Consider the following 20,672-nt stretch of genomic DNA (forward strand, 5'->3'; position numbering starts at 1 on the left):
TGCCATATTGACGCTTGTGCGACCTTATTCAGCAGGATAGTTGACTGAATCTTAAGGCTTTGGCCGTGGAAATTTGCGTCGAGTCGTCCTTTAAGGCTTCAATGTGGCTATCTCAAACGTAGTAAATGTAATGAAAGACTGGGATATCTCCTCATTTACACCGGGGACGGCAGCTCTCCCAGCGAGTGAAGTTGAGCTGTCGATATCATGCAGGTAAAATTACATGCACTAGCTGATTTATTTTCTAGTGTGTATTGAGTTCCATATAATCCAGTAAAATTTCAGTTTAATTACCTACCATTCTCATAACAACCTTGCGACCTGCTACAAGGTGATTTCTTATGTCCTCAAAACATTCATGTACGTATGCGTACCGTTGCAAGTAATCTTGAGTTTGAATATAGTTTTTAAAATAATAAATTTCTTGACATATGACAATAATGAGCGAATTTAAACTAGATAAGGCTGTCTGGATAGATCACGTCCACCCTGGACTACTTAAAGGAATAGTGAAACGTGAAAGAAATTTTTTTAGGAGTTCAGTCGTTACATTTATGAGGGAAGAATGTGGCGGATAGATTTCGTCAATTCAGTTTTTTTCTCGCCCCAGTAAAGGGAAACGCAGCCCTGAGTGACTAGGCGTACTATGGAACTATAATTTGATTTCACACGCCACTGTGGTGGCACATAGGATCGTCTATAAAATGATGGAGAGTATGGTAAAAGATTACTCGGGGAAATATCAGTTTGGTTTCAGGGGAGAGCTGTCCGTGATGCCGTAGCAGTAATGATATCGATAAAATAAAGGAACGTTGGCTTGTTGAGGACGGTGATTGAGGGGAGAACGTTAGGCAAATGAGGAAGGGAAGGAAAAGAATGGGCATTTTATATTAAATGAAAGGAAGAATGTGCCAAATTAAAGAAAAGTTTAATGTAGTGTGTATCAGGTTTTTATGATAAAAATGTGAAAGGTAGGGCGCGGAATTAAATAATTATTAAAGAACGTTAATCGGATGGACTGGATATACTTAAGTATGGACATCTACATTTTTAAGATACATTGAGAAAGTCAAAGGAGAATACAGTTAAAGATGAATACTACCTCTCCACTCCAGGAATATTTTGACTTTCAAGAATAGAAGAGCGTGTATACATGTGAAAGGGGAAGACATGTAATAATGTGGCTAGATAGAGGAAATAAATTCTCTCTAGAAAACTGAGCTTTTCTTGTTAGCCTACCCAAAAAGCAGTGTTTAGGCTATGTATTCATGTAAATAGGAGCTTCTGAAAATGTCATGGACTTAAATAAACAGTATTTATTATATTCCATGTACGAAAATTTTATTATTCTTTTCCAGCAAACAATTTATATTTTACAAATGCCTACCCCTGGCAAAAATCATTAATTATCCCAACAATGGAAATCATTTTTACATATTTTACTGAATTATACAACTAATTAAGAAATCAAGTTACTTAAGCAAGATGCTTCAGCATCCTAGTCATCTTTTCCAAAATAAAGACAAAGTTAGCATTTATAGTTCTATATCCAGGAAACATTCTTTTCAGCATTACTTCTTACCATGTTAAGATATTAAATGTGTCACTCTTATTCATGAATTAGGGTTTTGATTGTATCTTAGAGTTTTCAGTAAGCCTAATAGATATATTGCAGAATGAACATTCTAAAAATTAATTTTATTTCTGAATTAGCATGCATATAATATTTCCATAATGGTTTCAGATATCATAGTCACTACATTTTTTGCTTTTCAGAGGGTTGCTTAGGAAAGATCTTTTATCCAAGTCTGATCCAATGGTTGTAACATTCCATAAAATATTTGGTGATAATAGATGGCTGGAATTGAGTAGAACAGAAGGAATTGAAAATTGCCACGATCCAGATTTTGCCAAAAAAGTCATAATTCCATATCATTTTGAAGAAGAACAGCCCATGATGTTCAAAGTATATGACCTGGATGCCAAAAGTGATGACTTATCAAAGCATGACTTTCTAGGGATGGCTGCTTGCACACTGGGCCAAGTATGTACTAACCATTTGGAAATATAAATTTTGATTATATATATTTTTAATTGAAAGGTAATATTACTTGAGAAGATGGTTGAATACATATCAATTTAAATTCCTAAATTTACGTTATAACATTTTAGTAGTATTTGAAGCTACTGTTTGAAGTAATTTTTTATATTAATGAGGCACGCCTAACATGACACCATACCAGGCCCAAAGAAATTTTTCATCATATTCTAAAAGTTATATATCTCCTCTTCAGAAGAGTAAAACTCACCTACTCACAAACACCCAATTAATCACTTGTTCTGCATTCAGAAAAGCTGAGCTTTTTTTGCCTGACATCCAAAACACTATTGTAGAAAGTTAAAGCCAAAAAGTTGATGCTATAAGCTCATATGATGCCAGATGCACTGTGCACAGCTCAGTCAACAAATTGGGTTTGCCTTATATCCAACATCAGACTTATATGCTCCCCATCCTTACTTTTTTGATGAGGTGTATTGGTTTGGATTGGCAAGAAGGAATTCCATTGTGCAGCATTGTTAGGGAATATTTCCTTCTTCCATAATGCACTGTCGGTGATGGTAATTTGAGTAAACTGAGCAGAAAATTTCCTTTTTGCAGGACAGTCCTGCTTTTGTGATAACTATGATAACAAATTATTTAAATCCTTTAGTCAATTATGTGTGTGGATTATTATCAATCATTATATTATATACAAATATGAAGAAATAATAATGCACACTTGTTGTTGGTAACAATTTTAAAGATAAATATGTCTTCAGCCATTTAGGATCACTGGGTGACTGTAATTGCCATATCTTCATCAAGTAGGTTTTCGGGTAAAAGTGTGGATTTTACTGTAAACAATGGACACTATACTATATTTCAGGGGCCCTTTTGGCTTTTCACCACTCTGTGTATGTCATGTTTCGAGTATCACATTAGTGATACTTAAAATTTTGGAAAATAGGTGGGGATATTTCCTTACAAATGAGGCCAAAAGGAGCGTGTATAGGTATGGTTGGGGAAATATTCCTAAATATTGAAAGTGAGGTTAAAAGTGAAGGTCTGTAGTATCACTCTGGGATAACTTTCACAGCTCTCTTCTGTAGGTGGAATGTTTTGGTGGAGTAACTATCTTTCCCCCAAAGAAGTAGGAGCATATGTTGTCCTTTTGTCTTCAATGAGTCTGACAGAATGTTAGAATGTCATTTGTTGAATGTGGACTTGAAATGTCATCTTTTTCTGCAAATTGATGCAAGACCTGTTTATTACCCTAAGTGCTCATGAGGATGACTCTTACTAGTGGTGTTTGATTCTGTAATAACTCTGAAACTGAAGCTCAGCCAGGTTGCTTCTTTGGATCCCAAGCATATGTATATTACATAGAACTTGAGCAACTTTACACTAATGCTTAAAGATTTTTCATTAATGCTTAAAGACTTGTCTTGTTCATATGGGTGCAATATTTTATCACCTCCTTCATTTCCTGTACTCCCAAATAAAAAAAATTGGACTTCGGGAATATTTAAATTTTAAGTAAAAACTCTGAAATCCATCATATGAAATTAAGTTTCCATCTTATAACTGATGTTTTTTTCATCTAGTAATTGAGAAATTAAAAAAAAATCACAAAGATTAAATACGTATGCATTGATAGAGTTCAATATAATAGGAAAATATACCAGTGGTCTGGTTAGGCAAAATAGTCTTTTTTTAAAGATTCTGGCTATAGGAGAAGATTTCATATAAAGTGGGAGTTTATTATACATTTTTGATACCCCTTTGAATACACCTTGCTGACAGGTTTTCAGTCTACAATCCTCACTATGTATAATAATAAAAGTCATGGTCATATTGACATTCATTAGTCACAAGCTGAATGTTATTTTGTCTGTCGCATTTCCCAAGTGCAAAATGTGCAAGCATGGAAATGGTCGTTTTACAAAGATTTAATAATGATCAATCTTGAGATCAGTATGGTATTCCCAAGTACAGGTATTCCCTAGGTACCCCTCTTTTGTATGGAAAATACCCATTTTGAATAAAGTGAACTACACCAAAAAATGTTGGCATAAACTCAATGGCACTTAAGAAAAATACAACATTATTACATCATGGCTGAGAACTTAATGACAATGATGAAACATAAAAACACCAGTTGACACTTTTTTGGTCTAACTCTCTATAGTGTTTTAGACTCAGAGACCAAGAGACTGCTGTCTGGTCTCTCCTGAAGTGAGAGTCATGTAGCTTAATTTGGGGACTCAGCAGTGGTGAGAATTTCTTCATGTGAAATTGAGGGTGTGATATTTCCTTTTTATACAAAAATAAATTATTAGAAGAACACCATTTAGCCATAACTAGCATTCATAAAAATTATGAATAGTGGGAGTCCAAGAATTAAACACTGAAATGTACAAAAGTTTTTGAATGTGTAATGCATGATTTATGCTGTCGTAAGCCCTTGTCAAGTCATTAAATTTCCCACTGCTGAGAAGGCCTTTATCTAGTACATGAGTATATTGTTCAACAGGTGAAAGCAGCCAGACAGAGTCAACTTAGATAGATGAAATCCATGTTGAGAATCATTAAGTAAAATCGTTTCCTGGAGATACGATATGTATGTATGAATAAATTGTCCGATTTTTTGTTTGCAAATAAGGAATTGTTTTCTGATTTACAGCTTATATCTAAGGGAAAAGTTAAGATGCCTTTGTCTGGAAGTGAAACTGAATATAAAGTTGAGGGAAACTATGGATCTATCATACTGAGTGTTGAAGAGCTAGCAGTAGTCCGAGATAATGTCCGCCTGCAGTTTGAGGGGCGTCGGCTGGAGAAAAAATGCTTTTTCGTTAAACGTAGTCCCTTTCTTGTTTTGACAAAGGTAAGTATATATATCTATTAGTAAAATAGAATGCATCTTTTAAAGCCATATAGATCAGCCTGACAGAAAAGTTTATGAATTTCTACTAAAAAAACGTTGAATTGCTTAAGTCTTTAACCCAAGCGTTTATATACATAAGTACAAAGTTAAATTAACTTAAAAACAATTGCATAAAATTGACTTTGTAAAAACCAAGAACTGTTCATTAACATCAATTAGGTTGGCTCACACCCATATGAGATACATATATCCAGTTGTGTGGTGGTGGGCAGTTTGAGTGCTTATGCATGGACTGCCTTGGGGCTGTCTCTTGCATGTATGATTGTTACCAGTGTATATGGTCAATGGTGGAAGGTGAGTTTGTGCCATGCTGCAGATTTCAGATGCCATGATAGCACAGTTGCCACAGCATGGTGTTTTCAGGCCAGCTTAAACCCCATACTCTGCTACTGCTTTTATTACTTGGGAGACCCCTTGTCCCCGAAGGATTTTGGTGATATAACACCGCAAGTTTTACTGTTTTCCGTACCTTTTTCCTGTTGTTCAAGTAAAAGAACAAAGTAACTTAGGGAAAGGGGCTTCAATTTATATTTTCCATAAGAAGCACTGTAGATCAATCATTCATGGGAAGTTCAACAGTCATGGGATGCTTTCCAGATTGAAGGTAGCTTTTGGAGATGGAAAATGATGTTGGTATTCGAATCCTATGCAGATGGCAATGGAAATGACTTCAAATTTTTACCATTCTTACGTATTTACCTGCATTTGTTCAAGAGATATATTAATGCATTTTAGTACATCTTTCCGGGTGCCTTTCAGTTCTGAGCATAACTTCTTCTAGTATTCTTGCTATCTAGTATTCTATGAGCATAACTTCTTCTAGTTCTGAGCATAACTTCTTCAAAGTATGTTTATATGTTAAATAATACTTATATTGACGACATTTAATATGGTTGTACCATTTTTAAAATGAATAAAGTATTATTATTATTATTATTCAAGTGAAGATACAGTCAGTACAGATACAGTAGGATTTATGATGAACTCTTAATAAGCAGATTAGAGGGAAAGTCTGCTCCCCCAATATTATAGGCCCTAAAAGAACAAGGCATGGTACTTAGGTATAATTTTGCAACATGACAATCAAACCTGCCATTCTACAAATTATCATCAAAATGTCCAGGTCACAATAGGTAATCTCTTCAAAAAATAAGGTATTATCTATGCATTGGCAATGTACTTTCTTCAGTATGACTGTATTGTAGCCAAACTATTTCTAGTTATAAAAGTCCGTATGTAAATCCTACCAGTGTATGGCTGTGAACACCAATAAAAAGGAGTGGTAAATGTTTGAGTTGAGTTAAGACCTTCGTTGTTGCCATCAGATATTTTTTCGGAAGAATGGAGGTTTTAAATCTAATAACCCTGGCATAATCTTTTTCTAATTTTATAATTGTGGTCCAATCAACAAGAATACAGGTAAATTGAATAGATTGTTGCACCTGAGGAGGGAACTCATGCTTAAAATATTTCCAATACAGTACTTTTTCATTACAGTACAATTTCATTGCAGTACTCATTTTTTCCAGTGGTAATTACCAACCTACCACTGCAGACATCGTTATAAAACTTTACATTTTATCATAATATTTTAATGATAACATTTTATGAATTTTTATGACTAAATACCTACAGTACACTTGAATTTAACATCAAACTTTAGCTTCCCTAAATTAAACATCCACATGAACAAAAAAGCCAGTGTTGTAATAGTCCTGAACTCATAAAAAAATCTAGTATTTTCCAATTTGATTACATTTAAACCTAATTTTTATCCTCTAGCCAATACTATGTATATTGGGATTTTTTGCAATTTAAATAAATTCCCTTGTCCAGCTTTAAAAAATGTATACTATAAGAAAGTATCATGAGTATACATTAGTATGTATGCTGGGTATTACTCTAAGTTCAGGAAGTAACACTTCCCATAATAATGGCTGTTAAATGCTATTTTAAAATCATATTCATCAGGAAATGGCCAGTTTATTAAGCTAGAATGCCAGGTGTTCATTTTACCAGTTGAGTGTGTTTTATTTCTCTCAGGTCATCGAATCAGGCGAATATATTGTGGTGTACAAAACTGAAGTTCAGAGAGCAACCCTTAATCCAGTCTGGAAAAGATTCACTCTTCCTGTAAGAAACTTATGTAATGGAGATTTTGATAGGACCATTAAGGTGAGCTCAATTAATTGGTTAAATAATGTTGGATATTTCTTTATGCACTTATGTTAAGCCGTGTAGTGTATGTTAAATTTAAATTTGTTCTTACTGTTATTTGTGGATTTCAAGTATGTTTTGAGAACATTGTTTTACATGCTATTTAAGAAAAAGTTTCTTTCCTCTGGTCTAGGTGGAATGTTATGAATGGAACAGGGCTGGGAATGCAATTCGTCTTGGAGAATTTGAAACAACTCTGAGGGACTTAAGTGATGGCCCATGCCCTAAAAATGTTTATCGACTTATCAACAAGGAGAAAAGGGTAATATCAAACATTGCATTATTGTTCTAGGGCTGCCTTCTGTAAATGCATTCAGTTGATTTAAGGTTGAAAAAAATTATTTATATTTCATGTTATTTATTTGAGAATGGAACTTTCAAAGTAGTTGATGTAATGAAGGACAGAGCATGAGATGAAATACAGTGAAAACATCATTGCAGATAATTTTTTTGAGATTTATTTGAACAAATTGTTAAAAATGGGTCAATTATTTTGGCTTCAATTAGTTCAGCAAAGGCTAAAATAGGATAAAGTCATTTAATTTTAATAAATAGGTAGTACATACATAGTTCTCGATTACATATTGTCACTTCATTTATTGTTGCCTAATGTTGAGATTAATCTCAACTTTATTAACCTGTCCTCATTTATGCTACAGTAATGTGTATTAGCTATTTAGGAAACATTTCTTTTTATTTATTTGCTTTGAATTGTATTTTCTTGAATGATCACATAGTATAAAATCAAATTCTATTTCAGGAAAAGAACCGAAATTATATGGATTCAGGTGAAATATTTCTCACCTTCTTTCAGATGCAAAAAATAAACTCATTCATGGAATATATCAAAGGTGGTACTCAATTGCATTGCACTTTTGCAATTGACTTCACAGGTAAAATATTTATTAAGTGTTAGTTTTTATATTTAATATGGCTAAATACATATATACTTGTCCAAAAATTACAATGACCATGAAATATAAACCTATATGAGTTTCGAATACTAAGGATGATGCTTGATTAAAATGTCCACATTAATAATCAACCATCTCTCCAGGAAATTGTTATGATTAATTGCGAGTAATATAATAAGTTATAAAATGTTTTTAGCTTCTCTGTGCCACAGTATGTAAATTATTTTATTCTCTGATTTTGTTGTGTCTTATGCTGGATTCATCATCAGATCTCCTAATTTTGTGCTCAGCATAGGTTGTGAAAAATTTGGGAAAAAAATAACATAGGGAAGGCAAAAAACATTCTATAATGAATAAATCGTCTGGAAATATAAAACAAGTATATTAAATCTCTGAATAATGCCAAAGTTTTATTCTGTTATTTTTTTCCATATTCATAGCTTTCCATATGTTAATAACAATATAGAAAATACATTAATTCATTCTTGGCTTTAAAGTTCTTTCATAATCAGTGTCTCTTCCTAGCCTTCTCATCTATGTCCTTTCTGCAAAATGTGCTGAAATGGGCCATAAATAAACTTGTCCAAATAATATATTGAATTAAATCTTCGGTTTTTTATTTCATAATTTTGTATGTAGGTACCTATGGAATGGTCTTTGCTAAAATTTTATATTTTTAATTAGTCTCATTCAACAAAAAAATAATACAGTAGTTTTTACACCTGTCTTTGCTTAATTATGCATTAATCCAAACTGCAAGAATAATAACAGCATTAAAATTAAATTTAAAATTTTCAACTTTAAGAAGATTATTACATTAAAAATTACTCACTATGATAACTCCATTTATATGCAGTAGATACTCATGCAGTAGCTTCGTCTTCCACCTAATTGAAATAGGAAGGAAACATTTACTTTGTTTTAAATGTGCACTTTGGCCATCACTAAATGAAAGTTATAGAAAAAAATAAACGAAATGAATGATAAAGTGCTTACTTTCAAAGACTCGGGAATACTTGCATAACATGAACTTGAGTGGATAATTAAAGCTTTACTAATGCTATATGCTCAGCATAATGGATATTGCATGAGATTTTACTGTATTTAATAGACAGTAATCCATATTCACCAGGATATTAGATTATGAACACTTTTTTACTGACACAGTAGATTAAATAAGTGCAAGTAAGTCTATAGAAATAACATTGTAGAGATTTAATTAAATGTTTGGCACTCTAAATTCTGTAATCGAAGTATTTTTAGATATTTATAAATAATTTCTAATGGAAGGAGTGCATTGATTTATTAAACCTTTATGGTATGAGTAGTATCAACTTTGCAAAAGGCAGTCTATGTGTGATGTGAATCCATTGTTGCACTGTATAAATGCAAGGTTTTTATGCATTGATCTTGCTTATATTTGGAGTAAACCCTTGTTTGCCAATTAAATGAGGCAAGAATATTCTTTTTCTTTAATAAAATTTGTGTCGTACTCATAGTATTTACCGATGGATACATAGCTTTCGGGGTGCAATTTTTTTTGTTTTATGGAAAATTGCATTCTTATAGTTCTTACTAGCAGGGGTTTACTTCATATAGCGTATTCACAAATTTAATTATTTGAATTACATGCATTGTTGAACACTCTTTAAAATACCTATATGCACAAGACACAAAAGTTTTGTAATTCTTACTGTACACTACAGCTAACAAATAAATAGTTATTTTTTAATACTCAATCACTTTCACTAACATTTGCATTCAATTAATCACAGCACAGTACATGCCAAAAATATCATTCATAAAATAATTATATCATAAATTTTAACCTCATTTATTCAATGAGTACTAACAAGTTTTTGCGGCACTAATTATTTTTATGCTTTATTGCACATAATTATGTATATATGTATATTCCTTTTATTTCCAAATAACTTTGATTAATGGAGCTATTAAGCCATATATTTGGATTAGCGTTGTGCATATATAATATTTTCAAATGACCAAGTGATACCTCATTCATTGAAATTTCTTTCCTTTAAGTTATCACAACTATTTTGGTTTCTTGTCATAAAATAAGATTTTGTTTAATATTTTATGTATATTTTTAGTAATAATTTGACTGTGTAATTATTATAATATAGTAATGATTTGTTTGATATTTATGACGGTAAAACTTATTCTTCAATAACATGTTCTTTTTGAATGCATCAATAGAAAAAATTATCATGTGTCAAATTACTATTACTATCTAGGAAATGAGATCAAAAACAGTAGTATCACAGTCAAAATCCAAAATAGTTTTTGATTAGAGAAGATTTAAATTATTTTTTTGGTTATTTAATCGTGTGTATAGATATATATGTCTCAATGACTTAATAAATGTTTATAAAACACAAACAATGACTTTTTATTTCCTTAACCCATTTTGGCAGAAATATTTATTCAGTAGTTCATAATATTCTAAATATTTCTAACAAAGCATTTTTAGAATTGCTAGAATTTTTAGAGATTCATTAGGTTAAAAATATATGGATATAATGGCTAAATTTTGTAAAGAAATACTTTTCCGAATGTTGCCAGTTTTTTCTAAAGACAGCGAAACTAAGATGATCTCCTCAGATGCAGGCACCAGAGTAATGTCAGCATACATTTCCTGACAGAGTAATGTAAATGTAGGAGAAAAATCAATAGGATATTGGATTTAGGATGGGTATTATAATAAACTCAAATTAGTTTTCTAGAAATTGTCTTGCTTGCAAATGTTGAAGGTAATATCCAAGTTATTTTCCTTAGTAGAAAGTGATCCATAAATACCTGGAAGTATATTGAAAGCCTCCAAACTCTTGACTCACTTCTCTATTAATATTTAGCCTTTTTGTTAGCTTAATAGTTAATAAAGTTAGAGTAAAATATTTTCCATTTTTATTTTGAAGTATGCAGATAGTTTATGGTTTAATGGCTCAATTCAAAAGTTAAATGTCGTAATGGCTTATAAATTTGTTATGGTGACATCTATATGCACATTTGCACTTGCACGAGTAAATGATGATACTGAAAGTAAACCCTTGTTAATGAATACTAAGAACTTTCTAGTAGTTGTAGTATAACTGATACCTATCCTGGTACTAGAAGAACATTCTTGTAGTTTCTCTTTAACTTTACATGAAATTTAAAAATTTCAATATGATTTATGCTGACAAGGGCTTACACTGTTACCATCTGATTACTCAACTTGAGTCAAATGATACAGGAATGAACAAGATTTACCGTACATGTATATTTAGCACTGCTATAATACTAAACTTTTCATTTGCAGTCATCAGCTTCATTTATACCTATGTAGTTGTTTTCATAAAAATGGTGTTACATACCTAATTTATATAAATTTTTCATTGAAACAAATTGCCTGTGACTGTATAACCTTTTCATATACGTATGTATTATTTTGTAATTTGAGATGTATTTGCAATTTTAAATGTTTGAGATGCATTTAATTGTATTTATTAACATAATTTTTGACAAACTTTCAAATAGTGAGCCCAAGTTTTTACTGAATGGTATATCTCTTTATATGCATATCAAAATTATTGGAAGCTTTTTGTCTCTTAACTATCACAAGAACATGACTTAATGCAGCACTAACATGCATTTATTAGATATCTTTGTATTGATATTTGGCTGATAGATTTAGCACGAGTCATGTCTTTGAAGTAATTTTTATATTAAAAGGAATTGGTTACACTACCAAAATTCATGATTTTTCTCATATGATTTTCAAGTATTCCAAAGTAATTTTTTAAGAAAAAAATGGGAGTTCATATCACATCCAATTGCCTGTTGACCAAAATCCTTGGTTCTAGCCATGGCAAAATTCTTTCGGTAAAACTTTGTGCATTTCAATTAATGCTGTGGTGGTGGTTCAAGTTATGTGCTTAGTGGTTCAAATCAAGTATAGCTTAGTGCTTCAAGTTATGAACAACGCATTTACGTTGTCTCTATTGATGTTCCTGGCTTCACTCAAGCTATTTGATTATTTTGACGCCAGATAGTACTGGAAAATCAGTGTAAAATGGCACCATACAATCATCTATCAAACCAACCTTCAGGTTGATTACTGCAATTAATAGTGACATAAAATCGTAAAAGAAGCCTTCACAACATTGAGAAAATTTATGAGCATTTCATTGGCTTACACAGATATCACACATGCAAAATGAAGGTTATTCAAGTTAATCAACAGATGTATTATCCCCTACTGACATCTGGAGTTTCATTTCCCCCTCACTATTCCTTTGCTCTCCGAATGGAAAGGGGATTTAAAGTTATGGTATTCTATGATTCCATCTCACTCCCTTGACTTCCTGAATGCTGTCAAAACTTTTCCATGATCAGAAATTATTCCTTTGTTATAGCACTGATCTGTATACTCAAGATGAATAACTTCAGCCCTCTCACCTGTCTCCCAAGTATATTGTAGTCAGATCAAGGAGGGTCTCCAGTACTAACATCAGAAGTATCCTGCTTTTTCATGTTCATTGGCTCTGTAATACATGTACAGGCTGTCCTCTATGTGTATGTGTTCAAGTTAGCTCCTGGCACCTTTTTTCGGAACTCTTTTCTGCCAGAGAATCAGAATGGTGTGATGGGTAATGCACTGGCTTCACACCCTCAAGGCCTAGGTTCAAATCCTGGTGGCTTGTATGTGCTGGCTTGTCATCCAAAGGGCCTGGGTTTGAATCCTAGATATGGTAGGATTTGTCTGGAGTATCCTGATACCTACTTTTGGTGTTCTTTGGAAAGCACTTCATGTGGGGAATGGTATGTTCAAGTTGAGTGTATTCATCAGATGGGGCATAAAACTATTGACCCTTGTTAAGAGTAGGCTAATGCTGGTTCTGGGTTTCACTCCACTCACTACACCGAGCATCCTACCCCTACCAAGTTACCTACTTATCTCTAATCGTGCAGATGACCTTCACTGATGGTCATCTACTCTGGTAACTACTGCTACTCTTTTCCACTGTACCATAAAGCAGCACCCAAGACTACATCTTACCGCTGCTGTATGTAGTTCATGAATGACACTCAGCCTGACCCATCAGTTTTCCCAATCGCCCTTGGATGTCTCTGGTACATGAGTGCATAGGCTTTTTTTTGCTTTGAAGATGCTCCATGAAGTTCCCTATTAGAGACTTCTTACCCTCAGCCTCACAGACATGATCACCCTGACACAGAGAACCACAATGATGGAGCATTTCATTAGTCAGCCATATCTAGACCCATTTTATTCTGTGAAAACAGTGGGAACCTCGAGAGAATCGAATAGAGGCTTGGCTCTCCCAATTAGGAATTGGGCATTTTCTTCCCTTTGACCCATCCTGAGATCTCACATATTTCACCCCAGAGTCTGATGCATAGCATAATTTCCTATTAATGTTGGTGTCAGCCTCAATCTTTAGTTGTGGTGTAGTATTCATGAAGGAAGGCATTTTACACCAAAAATCCATTAAATCACTGCACAACATTCGTTTAATTTCAGGAATCTTGATAGTTTACTCTTAGCTATCTGGAGAGTGAGCTCTCAGTATGTTGCTGACGTGTGTTATCTTATCTAATAATGTAAAATTGTTTTTGGATGTAAATGGCAAAGCTGCTATGAATAAAAGTACTGCTTAAGGTGATAATTTTCAACAAGTGTCTACAATTCAAATCACATATTTTTCCAAAATAATTGCACATGACATTACATTTATCATTTCTTATTAAAACAATAAAGCGACCTTGGTTAAATCATAATTTTTGCCAACCCACATCTCTGCTGCTATTGGTTTTTAAATCTATGCTTTAATATTTTACCAATTAGGCTCCAAATACAGTCTGAGGAAGTAATTCCTTACCTTTCCTCATGTCAGTATATATGCCACATTCATGATTAATCAAATAATTTGACTAGCCATTAATTCTATTATTTTGTCATGTTTATGTATGAAAAGAGAAGAACTTGGTATGAGTTACTTGTGTATAGGTACTGGAGAAATGCAGCAATTAAAATGTTATCAAAAGTTATCTATTTCATAGATGTTAAATTTGTTTTGATTTATATTCTCTCACATTTGTATAATGTTAAGAAAATTCTGTATGTGTGAATAACCAGTATAAGTAAGCAAACAGTATATTCAAGATGACATTCTCTTCTGAATTTTTGATTGATTTAGTTAGTAGGACATAAGCACAGGAATAACCTAACTCAGTTGCATAGTGAAAATTTGTTGTAGATATATTTGTTCCTTAGACTTGTATGTATTCAGGTTAGTGTATGCACTCATTTTTGTGCCACAGCCCATGAATTAAAGAGATGCACCAAAGGCAGATGAACCATGGATTCCATGCTGGAATTTAAGATGTTAATTCAAGATTGGAATTACTTCACATCCATGAAAAATCAAGAGGGATTTCAGGTAATAATTAAGATTTTATCCATATGTTCAGGTTGGTTTGTAAGCATAGAAAACATAGTGAACAAGGATGTGGCATTTTGAGAAATTTATTAAATTGTGTAAAGGATAACATAAATAGTCAGTAAGAAGCTTAATATTTAACATTTGAGTGTATACATTTAATTGTAAGTTTTTATTATTTATGGTGCATTAACAAAAGAAGCAAAATGATCTAAAACAGTATGCATCTAAATAACATTATATATTTCTACGCTGGTAGAGATTAGGAAAAGGGATAGAAAAACATAAAGCTAGTGGGAAGGGATATATATATTCATATGCACTTTTCATATCTCAATGTGCATATTATAGTGGTTTTTAATTGAGCTATCAACAAAATATATAGCCAAGAAATACCAATTATATTTGCAGAAGACTCCATGTAACAATTATGGAGTGATCACTTCCATGATTGTGTACTTAGTGTTAACATTACATTTGTAATAGTTTGATGGGGAGTTCTTATTATTTAATTAATGAACTATTTATACTTATATGGAGCGTACACCATTGGTGCTATTAGTATAAATTATAAGTTCATTGATTCATAATGATTCCTACTTTCTATAAGTGATTAGAAATCTTGATGTTTTCATCAAAATCCTTAATTGTGTACTTCAAAGGCAGCTTTTATTTTTTGTGGTGGAATTATAATGACGGTCATCTTGTCAAATCACATGTAAGTAAGATATGCTTTATTTTATTAAATATTTTACTGTCATGTTTTTTATATTAACACCACTTCTTGCTATTTTTAAATCTATATGTTCTCTTCTTCATTCAAACACTTCTTAAACTTTCTGGCTAATGAAAATTCACTTTAAACTTTAGCAATATTTAATGTGGTCAGTGGTTGCAGAGAACGGCTTATATTATTTAATGGATAATTTCATTTTATTATGTGAATGACCATGTTGTATATACATATTTTAATTCATTTTTATTGTCTTGCATTAGTCCTAAAGGCTCTAATGCATCATTGTAAATGCCCTTGCAATTTTTATTGCATGGTCCATAAGGACATTTGATCAATAATATTCTGTATTAATTTTCCTCGTGTTAAATAAAATATTCAATTATGATAACTTTTTACTGATATGTGCATTGGTAGCATGTTGTTCAGGTGTAAATAATTTCATCACTCGGTGTTCTGATTTAGTTAATGAAAGGAATGTAAGTGTTCTTCATACACTTTATGCTGTTGCACTCAAAATAAATGTTGTGATGCATTGAAAACTAATCCATAGCTGCCTTTTGAATATCTTCGACTCATGCAGAATAACCACATCATCTCAGGAGATCTGGAGACTAAATATGTTATGGGAACATAATAATAGTAGTTACTTTATTGTAGGTAAAGGAATAAAAAAATCAAATAAATATGTCAGTGGTGTTTTGTAGTTGGCTGACTGGTGGAATGAAAGCAGGTATACTTATAATAACGATCTAAAATATATTCACGTAAAATACATTGGAAGAAATAAAACTATAAATAGAAATGATTAATGAAAATAAAATAATTCCTCAAAATTAAAATGCATCTCATTAAACCCCATTGATATAAAGTCCACTTTGTGGGAACTATAAAAGAGATAATATAAAAGTGGGATAATCAAGTTAATAAAGTGCATCTTCCACCTATGTACTGAATACAAATGTAACAAAATTTATGACCAGCAAAAGTTATTTCCATTGTGATACTAACAATTCATTATTCTGGATGTGAATTAAACAACAACATGGGTACCTATCAGATAAAATATAAAAATGAATTGATTCATTCTAAAATGTACTAATAATTATTTTCTACCAAAAAGAGCAGTCCATACAATTTATGTACTGCTATTGGCTTTTGGAAATAATGGAAGTGCCTTACACCAAGGAACCTAATGTTCACATGAATATCATGTAGCTGAAAATTGATTTTAAAATTATCAAATATCAAGTGCATGCAATATATTGCTTAAGGTGAGAGAGAAAATGAAAAAAAATTGACGTGATCCTTCAGGGTTACACTTCAATGTTAATGAAGAGTGAACGAAAAAGCCATCTTTTAAATGATAAAAGCGAAGGTTGGGAATTTGAGAGAGCCATCTTTTAGCAACTGATTTGGATGCAGCTAAGGGTAGTCTAATATTGGCATTTTCATGGGGGGTTTGGAATAATTTTTAATCTATATTGACTAGTGAAAAGTGGCTGTAAACTATATCAAAAACAGGACACATTGCAAACATTGAAGTATTTGGAATATTGATTGATTAAGAGATCAAAAGAGAGATTAGTTCATAATTTCCATTACCAATGAGGATGTTTTAAGGTGACTAAATATATAACAAATACGCATTGTATAAAAATGAGAAAATCATTGCTCAAATTTAAGTTATGTATTTCTAATATTAAAGTAATATTTCTGAACCAATACTAGTCATCCAACTGAAAGTAAGAAAAAAATGTTGGCTAAAATAATAATTTAAGTATTGAGCATTTGATTAATATGATCCTCCAGAGCTATTTAAATATTGGTACCATGTGTTTATTTCCTTATTGCTCCATAGTTAAAAACCTTTTGAAAAAGCTATTAAAATTGCCTTTGCCCATTAGTCAAGCTCAATATCTTTACAATCTTGAACTAAAGTCACTAAATTCAGTTTTTCTTATACATATACATTATTCCTATGTATTTAAAAAACAGCCACAATCTGATGCTTGACCTAAGATTTATTAGGTAATTTAAGCATTATGGCATAAATCAGTTATTTTTGCTTTTTAAAAGGGAGTCAGTTTTCTTTCTATCTGGTCTGTATTTTTGATTTCCCTGGACCAAGTCTTAGAGAATTTCTGTTTCATTTCAAACCTAATATTATTATAAATTATGATGAATAACATATATTTTTACCTATAATTGCACCTTTAGGCTCTAATGGTGATCCAAACACACCATATTCTCTCCACTACATTGGCAAAGAAGCCAATAGCTATGAAATAGGAATTCGAGCTGTAGGCTCAATTATTCAGCATTATTCCTATGATAAAGAATTTGCTGTCCTTGGGTTTGGCGCAAGACTACCTCCTGATGGAAGAATTTCTCATGAATTTTTTGTTAACATGAAGAAAGATGATCCTTACTGTCATGGTCTAAAAGGCAAGGATTTTAATGCATGAATTCTTTAAAAAAAACAATATTCAAATAATCAAAGTTATCAAGGCTCTCACCCATTGAATAATGTTTAAATTTAAGAAAATTAATTTCCAGGAGTTTTGAGAGCATATCATAACTGCATTAGAAAAGTTCAATTATATGGTCCAACTAACTTTAGTCCAGTAATAAATCATGTTGCCAGATTTGCTGCTACATACAGAGATGGAGGCCACTACTTTATTCTACTAATTATGACAGATGGAGTCATCACAGACATGAACAAGACAGTGCAGGTAAACTATCTGGATGTGTAATTTGTACATGTTAAGTTTATTGTAGTTTATAATATAGTTTATATTACTTTGCTTTAGTTTTAATAAGTTCACTTGTGGTGTTAGTTTCAATAGTATGGCCAAAGGAACAATATATATTTATAATGGATAAGAAAGGAGGGACAATGGGGTAATATGTGGGAAAAGTAAAGGGCCAAGAAGGAATGGTTAACTTTTGGGCTGAGATACTTACCGAAGAATCCACTGGAATCCTTAAGGACCAGTTTGATATGATAGCACTTTTACCTATTTTTAGTGACACAAGGTAAACTAGTCATCTATATAGGGATATAGATATAAGGGAATAGGCCGGGTTATGCATGAGGGACAAAAGGTGTTAAAGAAAACAATCAAAGGGTAGAGAAAAAGAGGAAGTCACATTACCATGATGACTATGCCATCTTCATCTGGTTATATATGATTATAAAATAACTGTGTATCTGATTAGGAAGAATTAGAGTAGAGGTCAATTTGTGAGGTTATGGAGGGACTGTGTATGAATAAGATTTGTATTCCTTTGTGGTCACCACTATTATACCCAGGAGTAAAAGGGTAAATAATGTCAACAATTTGATCATGCATGGCATTTCCCTATATATATTTATATAAATTAATACCTTTGTGACAGTAAAAAATGCACCTTTATATTCTTTCAAAATACAAATATTTTTCACTGGAATTCCCACTGACTACTTCAAAACCATGCCAAGAGAATGAGGTAGAGGATTATAATTTTTCAAGAACCTACAACTTTTACCTCCGTGTTCATGGCCAAGAGCACTTATGAGTTGATTTATGATCTCTGAGGAAGTAGGGGAATGTCTGAAACTGTGAGGACACAAGATAAGCGTAGAGAAATAGTGGAGAATGAAAGAACATGATACAAATGTATCCTAAAGTCATTTACTCACAGTAATATTAAAAATCCATTCATTTTTTTCCAGCTGTATTCTTAGCAAACTTTATGGTTTACTTTTGTGTCAATAACGTATATAACTCATACCAAAATGGACCAGTAACTATTTTATGGTTCTTGGGATTATTTTTTGGCAGATAATTTATATTTTGATTTATTAATTGAAAATGGATTGGGAAAAACTCTGTATATATAACATCACATTTAACTGCTAGAAAATTGAATAAAAGTTCATCTACCACTACATTGTATCCCACAAGCAACTGCTAGAGTGTGACGTGGGGGGGGGGGGGGGATTCCACACCAGGCTGGTAACATCAAAGTTTAACAATACATTAGTATGCACTGAATAACAATCTTGCCGCATGTTTATCTCTTACCGCTCATTTAATTTAGATTGAAGCTATTTTGAACTTCTGTCAGATATTTTACCATTTAGGGAGATTTGACATTCTTATTTAATTGAAAAATATTATTGTTACATAGGCCATTGTGGATGCATCTTGTCTACCAATGTCAATAATAATTGTTGGAGTGGGTTCTGCAGACTTTTCTACAATGGAGGAATTGGATTCTGACACCTCTCCTCTCACTGCACCAAATGGCACAAGATGTGTACGTGATATAGTGCAGTTTGTTCCCCTTCGCAACTTTCTCCATCATGGCATTGATGCACAGACAGCTCAGGTGAGATTGGCAAAGGAGGTTCTAGCTGAAGTTCCTACGCAGTTCCTGACATACATGATACCTAACAAAATACAGCCAAAGCCAGTGCCTGAAGGAGCAGAACCTACATTATTACCACCTGATCCAGAATTGCTATAATTTATTGGAAGACGTCTGGTTCCTATACAATATAAATGTTCATCAAATATAATACAATTGTTACTATGCGATAAACTTTTCTATGGAAAGAGAAGAAATTTGGTACTTTTTATATACACTAAGGAATTGATCATGCCATGATTATCATCCAAAATTAAATAATAGATACATGCCTGTTCTACATACACTTATATATGTGATATCATTCTGTAATATTCCCTTTATCAACTGAATCTATAAATCTGGTTATAAATGGGGTTATAATGATATGTGATAGTCTGTGTTGTACCACTTTACAAGTAGTTATATAAGGTTTCATTTTGCTTATTCCTTTTGCAGTTTCCATCCAGTTGTTCAACAATCCTTTAGGAAAATATTACTAAGAATCTTAATTCTAAGCAGATGCAGCATCAATGACTGACTCAGAGATTTATTTGATGATAGCATCTGGTAAATGAATCTTTAAATAGCATAATACGTGAAATTTAAAAGAATTTTGCACCCAAATATTTATGTCTTTTATCCATGATTCATGGAGAACATAGTTGCTTTTCTACCTTTTCTATATGGTGACTTGTACAGAACTAAAAAAACGTGTTTACCCATGGCAAATAGATAATATCAGCTTGTGAATAGCTTCAAGCTAGACACATATTTTAAGACCAGAAATAACGATGAAATAGTAGGCCAAGAATAAATAAAATAATAAACTTATATAATTTTTCTTACAGGATTATATATCATAAAAATTTTTATTTTTAGGGGATGGCAGCCTAACCTTATATAGTAGATTTTTTGCAAAAATTATTGAGCTCTACCTTAGTGTACTCATCGCACACTCAGG

The 20,672-nt window shown here is 32.3% G+C and overlaps 1 protein-coding gene across 1 annotated transcript; it reads left to right on the forward strand.

Moving 5' to 3' along the window:
• The first annotated feature begins 76 nt into the window (after positions 1-76).
• On the forward strand, positions 77-19,828 carry LOC139693666 (copine-8-like). Its single transcript, XM_071591905.1, has 9 exons — positions 77-213; positions 1,777-2,044; positions 4,725-4,925; positions 7,029-7,160; positions 7,336-7,464; positions 7,963-8,095; positions 17,531-17,758; positions 17,870-18,048; positions 19,490-19,828. The coding sequence occupies exons 1-9, from the start codon at positions 131-133 to the stop codon at positions 19,826-19,828; spliced, it is 1,692 nt and encodes a 563-aa protein (XP_071448006.1). The 5' UTR covers positions 77-130.
• Positions 19,829-20,672: the final 844 nt, after the last annotated feature.

The sequence above is a fragment of the Hetaerina americana genome, unplaced genomic scaffold (assembly GCF_022747635.1).
Source record: "Hetaerina americana unplaced genomic scaffold, ioHetAmer1.1.p SCAF_5, whole genome shotgun sequence".
In the NCBI taxonomy this organism is placed as follows: Eukaryota; Metazoa; Arthropoda; class Insecta; order Odonata; family Calopterygidae; genus Hetaerina; species Hetaerina americana.